Genomic DNA, 12,186 nt, shown 5'->3' on the forward strand with positions numbered 1-12,186 from the left:
GATAAAGAGGATCTGTCAGACTGTCACTGCTTGCTTTCATTCCAGCAAAACAAGCTTTAAGTCTCACATCTAAAAATCTTCTCGACTGACAGTCTTATGAACTCAGAAACTAGTTTATAATTTGTCCTGATCATTAACCTTTGTTTTTTTCCTTCTGTTTTCATAGGCATATCCCTCATTAAATACCTGATTGCTTGTTTTAAAAAAAGAAAGAAATGCAGCCCCTCATATGATAACACAAACTCAAGACTTGTGTTTTATCATTTATAAACAAAGTAATGCAAGTTATGATTTGGTTCCTCTTCCAAAAATACACACTATAAACCAAGACAAATGGACAAATACAGGAAACACAAAAGAAAACCAGAATGACCTCAAACGTTTCAGTAGGGAACACTGCAATCCAGTTTTCCTGTCCTCCCCTTACTCACAATTACATGCTATGGTGGCCAGAGGGGAAAGTTGTGACTATAAAATAATGACCTTGATTTCAAAGGTGAACTGAGAATCAGCCACACGCCTTATCTTACTGCTTCATCACAGAGGCTGTTTTACAGAAAAGTCATAAACAGGAAAACAAGGAATTTATTAAGCAAGTGTGGCCAGAGAATCCAAACAGAAGTCTAAGAAAAGCTGTTCTTTCCAATGTCATGAAATTCATAATCTATCAGACTCAGAATCCAGCCAATGAACAACCTTCCTGATCCTGGAAAACATGTAAATAGGGCGAACGGTACAATCAGCATTCAGACCTAGTAAGTTTGATTTTAAAATGCTACATTTGAGAGACATCTGAAAATTCAAAATCATTTTGGAATATCCAAGAATCTCAAAGTTAAGGACATTTATTCCTGATTGGGGAAATATAACACTGCATTAAAGCCTAAAATATTATTTATAATCTTGTTTGTAAACCATTAAAATTTTAAATAACAGTTAACTTTAGGACTATCTCCCTCTAAAATTTCATTGTTAAGAAAACTTTCTGGGGCCACAGACTGTGATTTCTCTCCCTCCAGGACAGAAGGGAGTCATAGGTTAGATGACATAGATGTGTGATGTCCATGCTCATCCTTTTTAACTGAGTGGGTCGTTTCAAAGGCTTTCTGAGACAGCCCACAGATGTTGCCCATAAGAAGCATGACCCCGGCCAGGTGGAACGAGCCCTGTATCTGACGGCAATTCCCCCACTGCGCGAGCGACCTGGGAAAGGTGCTGCCGCCGCCTGCGGAAGTGCGCGCTTCCTGCACTAACAGACACGAAGGCTTCAGGAGCACCCTAGACATGACTTATTCTTTCAGCCCAGGAGATACTGGGCTGGAGCTTTTGCACACGTGTAAGCGAAGAGCTTTCTCACCACCTGAGGCCAGAGACGGGCAGTGACCAGCACTGGCTGTGCAGCGGCCGCAGAGTGAGCCTAGAACAGAGCACAACTTCAGCACAGAGACACAGAAGCATCACAAAAGGCCATGCGTGGTGATTAAGTGAGAAGCCAAGCACTGTGCGGGAGGCCTCAGGCTCAGAAAGGCACAGAGGTGCCCTCCACTCACGACCGACCTGCTGCGGCCCTGCACGTCCCCCAGCTCCTTCTGCAGCCTCGCATTCTTTTCCTCTTCCTCCAGCAGCCTCCTCTTCACGGCGCGCAGCTCCTGCTGGGCCTCACACTTGATGTCGTTGGCCACCACCACCGCAGTCTGCAGGTCCGCCTGGAACCGCCTCCACTCCTCGGTTTCCTCCTGAAAACGCCAGAGCCCACACCCGCATCAGACGCCGCAGGGCTGGCACCACGGCAGGGGCTCCAGGGTCCCCGTGCCCAGCACTGAGGAGGACTGGCCGGGCAGTGCCTGGGGAGACATCACTACCAGGCAAAGGCACAGGCAGGAGCTACGCCTTCGTGTTAGCAGAGCTCTCCATCCTGAAACCGAACGGCTGCTTTAATTTTACTTCTTGCCAACACTAATTTGGGCCCATGCCATGGAAATGGACTATGAGAAAACAGGCTAGAGAGAGTACTCAAGGTATTTTTCAAAGGTTTCCAAACCTAAGAGGGGAATACTTCTGGTAAAATGTTGGAGAAGGTCCTGGTCCCTGCTATAACCGCATCTCACCTTTATCTGCTTAGTCAGAGTCTTTAGCTGCCGCTCCAGGTCTGCTTTCTGTTCCTCCAGCTTCATCACACTGCCTAGAAGTAAAGAAGTCAGACAGGAGTTGGCAGAGTTGCGAGACTCTTGGAGAAGGTAAGATAGGTGGCAAAGGAGCAGCTCCAACTTGGCATTAGGCTTCACAATCCACCCATTCTACGGTAAATTCCATTCTTCAGAACGAAAACTGGTAGCCAGAGGCAGGAAGCTCTTCTAAAATAGAACATGGGCTGGCCGGGCGTGGCTCAGCAGTTGAGCGTCAACGTAGGATCCAGGAGATCATGGTTCGATTCCCGGTTGGGGCGTGTGCCCAGGTTGCGGGCTCCTCCCCCAGTCGGGGGTGTGCAGGAGGCATCAGATCAATGATGACTTTCCATTGATGTTTCAACTCTCTCTCGCCCTTCCTCTCTCTGAAATTAATAAAGATATATTTTTTAAAAATTAAAATAAATAAAATAAAATAGAACATGGGATGAAGTGGGAAACAAGTGGTGTTTTGGTTAGGTTGCACCCTCAGATGACACGCTGTGCAGCCATGTAACACTATGGGGAGACCTAAACAGCTACTCACACTTATCACACTCACCTTTGGCCTCCCTGATATTTGGATGTATCACCCTGAATGTCCTGATCGCTGGGAGGCTTCCGTGTAACAGAGGATGTGACTAGCTATTACCACTGTGACTTTCAGGCCTGTTTCTAGAGTTGCAGCTCTTAATTGCAGTGAACCTCAGAATCAAGTGGGAAGCTTTTCAAAAGCACAGATGTTGAAGCCACAGACTCTGACCCCCCGAGTTGGTATCTCCAGGGGCAGACGGAATATGGTGTATGCACTCTAAGAGCTCCATGGGTCGCCCGACTAACTCTCCCTCGCCAAGAACACCTTGAGCTCCTTACTGTCTCTGCCTCCAATTCTCCCACATTACTGTCAGAGTCATTCCAATTTAAATCTGATCATGTCCTCTACCTAGTTAAAATTCTTCAATGCTTGTTCATATCCACTAAAGAGTAGTAGTTGTCTACTAAGGATGTGAATCAGAATTATCAGAGAAGCTTAAAAAACTCACAGGGTCAGGTCCTACCCCAGAAGTTCTAATTCAGCATGTGGGGCTGAGGATTTGTGTTTGGGGTTGATGCTGCAGAAAGAGAATATGCCCCTGAACTTTTTATTTTTCTGTCCATTTCTTTCAAGGATCTTATGGGGAGGAGTGATTATCCTCAGCCGGATTTGTGTGTCCCTGGGCCTCCCAGTGAAACAACATCTTAAAAATACCTTAAGATCCCCGATGAAAGCTAAAAAGTTTCTTAAAAGACACGTGGTCTGTGTTACTGTCAAGCCTGGGTAGGTGATGATACAAGTGCAGGGAGTCGGCCTGGGTAGGTGATGATACAAGTGCAGGGAGTTGGCCTGACATCTGTTCTGGACATTAATTACACACTTCTTTCTTGGTGTGTCTATGCTGACTTCTAAAGACTTGGGACAATGCAACCAAATTCTCAATAGCAGTGTATCACTACGAGAAAAACCAAACCAGATTTCTCTTCTTCAACTTTCTACTTTCAAGTATGGTGCTACTGGAAATACACACAGAGCACCGACCATGGTGGTAGGTCTTTTGCTGTACTCTTAAGCATGACTGCTGAGAACAGTCTGGACGACACTGACACTAAGGTGATGTTCTACAGTTCCACCACACACCAGGTCTAATGAAGACTGGAACCCCGACGCTACTCATTAATCAAGGTGCAGTATATATGGTCAATTCTCATTATCTGTGTCAGCTACATGAAGGTGCCGCACACACCGAATTAGCAAATATTAAACTATTGTTCCTACAGGAAATACAAGGCTAGGTCTGTGAGCCTCTGGTCGAATTTTTGCCCAACAAAATGCTATTTGAATTTTATATAATAGGTTTATTTGCCAGTGTCCTTGTAAAAAAAAAAGTTCTTCCCACTGATGCCCACATAACCCTTTTCCTGCATAACAGTCAACAGGTATTTCATTTTATTATTATTTAATTCTCACCTGAGGGTATTTTTTCCATTGCTTTTCAGGGAGAATGGAAGAGAGAGAGAGAAAGAGAGAGACACATTGATTGGTTGCCTCCTGCTCTAGCACCGACTGGGGCCAGGGTTCAAGCCTGCAACTGAGGTATGTACCCTTGGCTGGAACTGAACCTGGGAACCCTCAGTCCGCGGGCTGACGCTCTAACCACTGAGCAAAACCAGCCAGGGCAGTTAACAGTTATTTTAAAAAGTTTTCTGTAGCCTCCTGATCTGCAGAACCTGCCTCCCTGGCAAGACTTTAACTTCCCGCTAGCTGTGTGGTCCCTGAGCCATGCGAACCAGCCCCAGCTGAGAAAAGTTTAACACTTTCCCAACTCTGGGAAATGTGACTGTAAAGTTGTCTGGTTTTTGGCTTCACAACAATGCTGTCCATTATGTTTTTTGTGTGTTTTTTAATTGGCTGTCACCGCATGAAGCCACAAATTTAGCCACTTTTCCACAGCTTCATCACACAACCACAGATTTTACTTTTAGCACCTTCTGGGGCAGTCTGGTATGTAGATTGGTGAATTTCCTCTAAGTTTTAGTTAATGTTGAATAATTCAATGAACACTGCTGGTTTGCTAAGACTTAACTTATAGCCAAGAGCACTATAACTCGGGCTTCAACAAAGCTAATCTAACACACCTATTTTCTCCACAGCTTTTCTGTGCTTAGGGACACTACAAAGCATTTTGGGACTACACTTGTGGTTCATTTTAAACAGTGAAATCACCAACAAAAAGCACAAAAATGCAAAAAACCATGGCACTAAATAAACCATGAAAAAGACACTTGTTTACAGTGGGAGAGCTGAAACAAGAAGGTGAGTGTCACTGAGTTCAACCTGAGCTGCGAGTGCACGTTGGAAGACAAAATTTTCACTGCTCTACACAGGTCTGACTGTGAAAGTGTCGAGAGCTGTGACTTTGAGGTTACAAATAAATTTTGGCAAGTAGGTGAATTCACAAATATGGATTCCATGAATAGTCAGTTTGAGCTGTGCAGTCAGGAAACTTTCAGGCCACCAACTATGCTATTTTTAGCAATGGTGTCACTAAAAGCTCTATGCGTTAATTCTTTTGTTACAAAAGCAAAACACATTAGATGAGATCATTTGATAAGACTTATTTGGACAAAGTAGGCAATGTTTAACTGATCTCTTTTAAAAATGTCTTTCCCTGTTCAAAGCAAACAACGATTTTGTAAATAACCCGTATATTGGTGCCTCTTCAGTGACAAAGTAGCCACCTGTTAAGTTATTTGATATCCTACCATCAATGGGACACATGCTGAAATGTTTTCTGACACCAAGAGCATATATTGTTCCCATTAGTCTGACCATCTGCCACCCATTTTTTTATCCATCAGACCCAAAGATGACACACTGTCATCCCTGACGACTGTGGTCAGCAGTGCGGCTCACACAGTGTACCTAATACGCCAAACATCTGCTCTTTTTTACAGCTGCCCTACACTCCTGACTCACGTTCAATAATCGCTTCTTCTACATCACCCAGTTTTCGACTTAGTTTAGGAGATTAATTATTCTAATTTAAAAAAAATATATATATCTTAGAAGAGCGAGAAATACCAATGATGAGAGAGTCAATGATCGGCTGCCTCCTGCATGCCCCCCACTGGGGATCGAGCCCGCAACCCGGGCATGTGCCGTGACCGGCAACCGAACCATGATCTCCTGGATCCTAAGTCGATGCTCAACCGGCTGAGTCACACCGGCCGGGCAATTATTCTGTTTCTTAATTGACATTCTCCCCAGGAGATTATAGAACATTCAAAAGAAAGGCTTTTCATAAACATTCTTACATACCCTCTCACAGTACCCACTGCTGCTGGCTTCTCTCGTGTCCTACCCACTCCTGATCCACCTTTCACCAGGGCTGGATTCACTTACTTTCTAGCTCACTGATGAGCTGATTATTATGTAACTTGACAGCTCGATGCTGCTCCACCTGATCTTCCAGTTCAAATATGGTTTCCTTCATGTCTTTAATCTCTGCATCGCTCACTGATGCTTTCTCTTGCAGTTTTAGGCTGGTTCGGCTCAGCTGTTCTGCTTGATGATCACATATCTCCTTCAAGTAAGAATAATCTTTTTCCACCTAGAATAAAAGGAAGGTTCCCCAGTCAATTTAACAGGAAAAAGGTCCCCACACATTAGCATCAGGCTCACCAATGCAAAAGCAAAGGAAGCTCTTGGCACATGCCACACTGGCATCATTTCCACATTCTTAGCCTTAGACACAGCGAAGGCTATAAATACTCAGAGAAACGTGATATATGTAAAAAGACAAATGGGTGGATCCTGTGCCCCTTCCTACCAATATAAAGAAAGCTGCACACACTTAAATATTCTCCTTCCAGGCACCTGGGTAGAACAGCGCTTCACACTGGGAGGCTCTGGCGGGAGTGCCTGGTATGGCCGATTCCCCTCATCTCCGCTGTGGAGCGGCGCCACCTGCTGGTAAACCAGGAACGACACCCCTAAATCCCGACAGCCCCTATAAACTCCAATCTCTTTACCCATAAAGTACTTGGGGCTACGGTGGGTCTTTTTAGAGGAATATAACATTAATGTCAGAGAACACCAGCTGAAGGCACAGAACATAGAGATATGCGTGTACAAAGAGAAGTGAGTGGCACAGAACAGAAACTCATTTTACTTTTCCAATTTTCAATCATTAAACATTTAAAATACACAGAAAAGCACCAAAAGTGATGAGGTAACCATACACCCATACAGACTTAACAATGGTTACATTTTGCCACATTTGTTAAATCTTTTTACTTAACAAGATTTGTTAACACCTCAAGTTCCCTCCCACCCTAGAGAGTAATATGTATTATTCTAAAATTGGTGTGGTCATTCCTTGCGTGGTTTTTATACGAATTTTACACAAATGATATTATACTATATCATGCTTTTGCTGTGTACTGTATTACACAGCATTACAGTACATGGTAATGTGTTTCTGTCCTGTATTATATTATGCTTATTATGCTTTTGTAACTTGCTTTTGAGATGTATTCCTATTGATATGCATTGCTCTAGGTCGTTACTGTAAAATGCTGCACAACGTTCTATTGTTTGAATATACTAATTATTTGATTATTGTGAACTGTCCCTTTTCTATAGTCTTTCAATTACTGTTACTAAATAACTATATATTTATCATGTAATGTACGCTTGATACCTAATAGATTTCTTCCTAGATTTGGAGGGGTTTCCATATACAGTACATAAGTTTTTTGTGCAAACCTTCTGGCTGTCTGGTCTATGGGGACAGGGACCCTCCATGCTTTCTTCACTTTTCTATCCCCATGGCCAGCCCTAATGAATACCTGATGTGTGACAAACAGTGGAAGGAAGTGTTGCAGTTTTTCAATGGGAGGCTGTGATAAGGGTAAAGAAGGAAGAAAGGGGAGGAGGGAGAGAATAAGAGAGCGTGCCAGCGTGGGGAAGAGCCGGCGTGCACTGCCTGTGTTAAGGGGAGAACTCTTCTGTGAAACTTGTATTTCAATTATAAAGGTATGTGGCTCCGTATCACAATATAAAGTATGTCATTGTGGGTTGCTGTCATAAGTTTGAAAGCTATTGTGGTACATAAAAAAGACCACGGGTGGGGACCTACAGCCAGACTGCCAGAGTTAAAATTCCAGTACTACCTGAGAGAGCTGAAGGGACAGCCGCCAGGGTGCCTGTGCTGAGTCCCTCTCCCACACGGCTCACGGGAGCCATCTTTCCTGGGTGTAGCTTTCCCCTCCACACTGCGTCAGCCTGGGAAGGCGCATTAGCCCCACCCTCCTGACTCCCTGTCCTCCCACCCTGCCAAGCTCACACCCTGTGGATGAGTGAGCTGCCTGAGCCCATGGTGCAGACTTTCTTGGAGGGCTTTGAGGGCAACCTCAGGGGTGTCAGAGACAGTGAGTGGCTCTGGGGCAGGGGCCACCCCCTCAACCACCCCTGCCACACTGGACAGGTGCTGCTCCCCACAGGAGATCCACTAGCCCCATCCCCTTGACTGCCAGTGGCCCCGCACTGCAGAGCGTGCGTCCTGCAGAGGAGTCAGCTGGCTGTGGCCACCTTGGGCCCTCGGTGCTTGCAGACACTCGGTGCAGGCTCTCGAGGAGGGAGAGACTGAGCTGTGTGGCTCTAGGGAGGGGTGACCTTTCCCTCACAGGCACCACCAGCACCACTGTTTCTGTGCAGAGCCCTCCCTTCACATGGCCAAATCTTGGTCTCTTCGGGCCTGATGAACTCTGCTGGCCCCACCCTGATGACTCCGAGGCCCCGCCCTACCACAAAGGTCAGCAGGCACCTGGCGGGTGGCAGCTAGCCTTGGTATACCCAGAGACTTTTGCTGAGTGCCCTTAGTTCCAGCACTGGTGCCGAGTTTGAATCTGTTTGAATCTAGACAACACCACTCGCCCCTACCTAGTGACTCACAGAGAACCTACCTCACACATCTCATGTATGGCCCAAGGCTCTTTCAATGTCTAAGCCTAACAGGCAGCCAGCAAGGGAAGGCAGATCTCAGTGTGCCTTTACCTTTTGCTGACCTGTCCCCAGGCCCACTGCTGGTAGAAGCCAGCCTTGGGGTGCAATTTCCCCTCCCATGCACAACAAGGCCCAGCAGGGCCAGGCACAAACTGCAAATTGCTCTGTAGCTCAGAACAGGTAGCCCAGGGTTAGTCACAGGCATCACCTAACACTGACCTGCACTGGAGTCACATCAGAGCACAAAGCAATTAGCTCCACAAGTGGCAAACCCAAAGAGAGATCTTGGCAGGCACCGGGCACTGCTGGGACAAATTCTATGTCAGTGGGTCACACCAGCACAGCAGCTCGTACACTGTAGTCATGGTTGATCCTAATAGTCAGCCAGCCTGAGACGGGCCAACAGCAATCAAGACTCAACTACAAGAGGAGGACCCACAGAACCTACAAGAAACATTCCTGGAGCACCCAGCTCAGGTGATCAGGGAGATTGTGGCACTGAGTCCCCCAGGACACCTACTACATAAGGCCCCCAACACCAAGACTGAGAGGCATAGCAGATCTACCTAATACACAGAAACAATTAGAGAAAGGCAGCCAAAAAATATACAGAAATATGCCCTAAATGAAAAAAACAGGACAAATCCCCAGGAAAATAACTAAATTAAGTGGAGACGAGCAATCTACCAGATACAGAGGTAAAAACAATGGTTATAAGGATGCTCAAAGAATTTAGGGGAAGAATGGATGAACTCAGTGAGAATGTAGAGATAGTAAAGATAGGAAAGGAGATAGAAACCATAAAAAGAACCTGGCAGAAATGAAGATTACAGTATCTGAAATGAAGAACAAAAGGAATCAACAGCAGGTTAGATGAAGGAGGGGACTAAATCAGCGATTTGAAACATAAGGTAGTAGAAAACACCCAACCAAACAGCTAAAAGAAAAAAAAATTCAAGGATAGTATAAGGGACCTCTGGGACAACATGAAGCATAACAACATCTGCATCACAGATACTACAACAAGGAGAAAAGAGAGAACAAGGAGTCGAAAACCTATTTGAAGAAATAATGACTGAAAACCTCCCTAACCTGGTGAAGGAAAAAGACACACAAGTCCAGGAAGCACAAAGTCCCAAACAAGATGAACCCAAAGAGGCCCACACCAAGAAACATAATTACAATGATGAAAGAGAGATTTTTTTTTTTTTTTAAATATATCTTTATTTATTTCAGAAAGAGGGAGAAGGAGATAGAAACATCAACAATGAGAGAGTCATTGATCAGCTGCCTCCTGCACGACCCTCACTGGGGATCGAGCCCGAAACCCAGGCATGTGCCCTGACCGGGAATTGAACTGAGATCTCCTGGATCACAGATTGATGCTCAATCACTGAGCTATGCCTGGCCAGGCAAAAGAGAGATTCTTAAAAGCAGCAAGAGCAAGGCAGTTAGTTATCTACAAGGGAGCTCACATAGGACTATGAGCAGATTTTTCAACAGAAACTTTTCAGGCTAGAAGGGGTAGCAAGAAATATCAAAGTGGTGAAAAGCAAGGACCTACAACCAAGATTACTCTACCCAGCAAAACTATCATTTAGAATCAAAGGACAGATAAAGAGCCCCCTAGACAAGGAAAAGCTAAAGGAGTTCATCACTACCAAACCAGTATTATATGGAACGTTAAAAGGTCTTTAAGAACAAGAAAGGAGAAAAAAAGAGAAACGGAGTTATAAAGAATAAAAAGGCAATAAATACATATCTACTTTAATCACTTTAAATGTAAATGGAATAAATGCTCCAACCAAAAGACATAAGGTAGCTGAATGGATAACAAAGTAAGACCCATATATATATGCTATCTATAAGAGACTCACCTCAAAACAGATACACATAGACTGAAAGTAAAGAGATGGGAAAAGATATTTGATGCAAATGGAAATGAAATAAGAGCTGGGGTAGCAATAATTACATCAGACAAAACAGACTTTAAAACAAAGGCTGTAATAAGAGACAAAGAAGGATACTACACAACAATAAAGAAATGAATCCAACAAGAGGATATAACCCTTGCAAACATTTATGCACCAACATAGGAGCACTTAAATGTATAAAACAAATCTTGATGGGCATGAAGAGAGAGACTGACAGTAATACAGTAACAGTAGGGGATTTTAACAATCCATTGGCATCAATGGATAGATCTTCCACACAAAAAATCAACAAGGAAACAGCTGCCTTAAATAATGCACTAGATCAGATGGATCTAATATTTTCAGAGCATTTCACCCCAAAGGAGCAGAATGTACATTATTTTCAAATGCACATGGAACATTTTCCAGGACAGACCATGTTAGGTCACAAAAAAGTCTCAATAAATTTAGGAAGACTGAAATCATATCAAGCATCTTCTTCAACCACAATAGTATGAAGCTACAAATCAATTACAGTAAACCCTCAATTTTGCAGACCTTGATTTAACTGACTTCAGATTTAACGGACTTCAGGTTTAATGGACAAAATTTCTGGTCCATATGTCATATTTGAAAATTAACACACTGTTAATTTTAAAATGCTTTTAACCAAGATTTGATTATAATTAAATTAACAGGTTATTTTTGTTCTTGCTGTTGTTGTCATTAATTCACTATATATTTTTTTAATCCCCACCTGAGGATATTTTTTCCATTGATTTTCAGAGAGAATGGGAAGGGAGGGGGAGGGGAGAGAGAAACACTGATATGAGAGAGACACATCGATTGGTTGCCTCCCACACATAGCCGTGGATGGAGCCTACAACTGAGGTACGTACCCTTGACCAGAATCGAACCCAAGACCCTTCAGTCCAATTCACTATTATTTTTAACAAATTTTAGCAAATAGGCCATAGGTTGGAAAAAAACACTTGTGGTAATGTCACTGACTTAAGTAAATATTACATAGCTACAGCTATAGTCTACATATTTAAATCCAAGAGTCACTGCTTGTAAACAATGTTCTGTGAATGATTAGCACATGATCACACTGCATTGGAAGTGGTAATTGGTTTTGTTGTCATGTGGCATGACTTTCTGCTGCAGTTTTAACGTGTGCCAGTGACGCTCTGACGTGGGCTAAGCCATACCCCAGCCGTGTGCATCTGTTTACTCATAGTGATTGGTGAATGCAAGCATTTACTATACCTATTCAGTATAAATTTAAAATTACAGTAATATAAATAGAAAACTTTTCTGTGAAATTAAACTTTTCATACATATTTAATTATAATTACACAAATTTGTCTACATAAGTAAAAACAGGTAAACTAATTTGTCAATTTTTTAACATATACATTCAGAAAACCTACTTTATTATATTAACAGACTTTCAACTATTGGATATCCCCTTGCCCTGCTTAGTCTGTTACATCGAGGTTTTACTGTACAAGAAAAAAACTGAAACACATACAAACACATGGAGGCTAAATAACATGCTACT

The 12,186-nt window shown here is 43.5% G+C and overlaps 1 protein-coding gene across 10 annotated transcripts in view; it reads right to left on the reverse strand.

The window, feature by feature from the left end:
- The window catches only part of SPECC1 (sperm antigen with calponin homology and coiled-coil domains 1), a 256,463-nt gene that overhangs the window by 64,526 nt on the left and 179,751 nt on the right, over positions 1-12,186 (reverse strand). For all 10 annotated transcript variants that reach the window (XM_081115997.1, XM_081115999.1, XM_081116001.1 and 7 more), the window contains 3 exons: positions 6,106-6,313; positions 2,109-2,182; positions 1,558-1,736 (listed from right to left, as the gene is read on the reverse strand). In XM_081115997.1, coding sequence (XP_080972123.1) covers positions 1,558-1,736; positions 2,109-2,182; positions 6,106-6,313 — 461 coding nt within the window. The remainder of the gene's footprint in view (positions 1-1,557; positions 1,737-2,108; positions 2,183-6,105; positions 6,314-12,186) is intronic.

Source organism: Miniopterus schreibersii (genome assembly GCF_964146895.1).
Source record: "Miniopterus schreibersii genome assembly, chromosome: 16".
Lineage (NCBI taxonomy): Eukaryota > Metazoa > Chordata > Mammalia > Chiroptera > Miniopteridae > Miniopterus > Miniopterus schreibersii.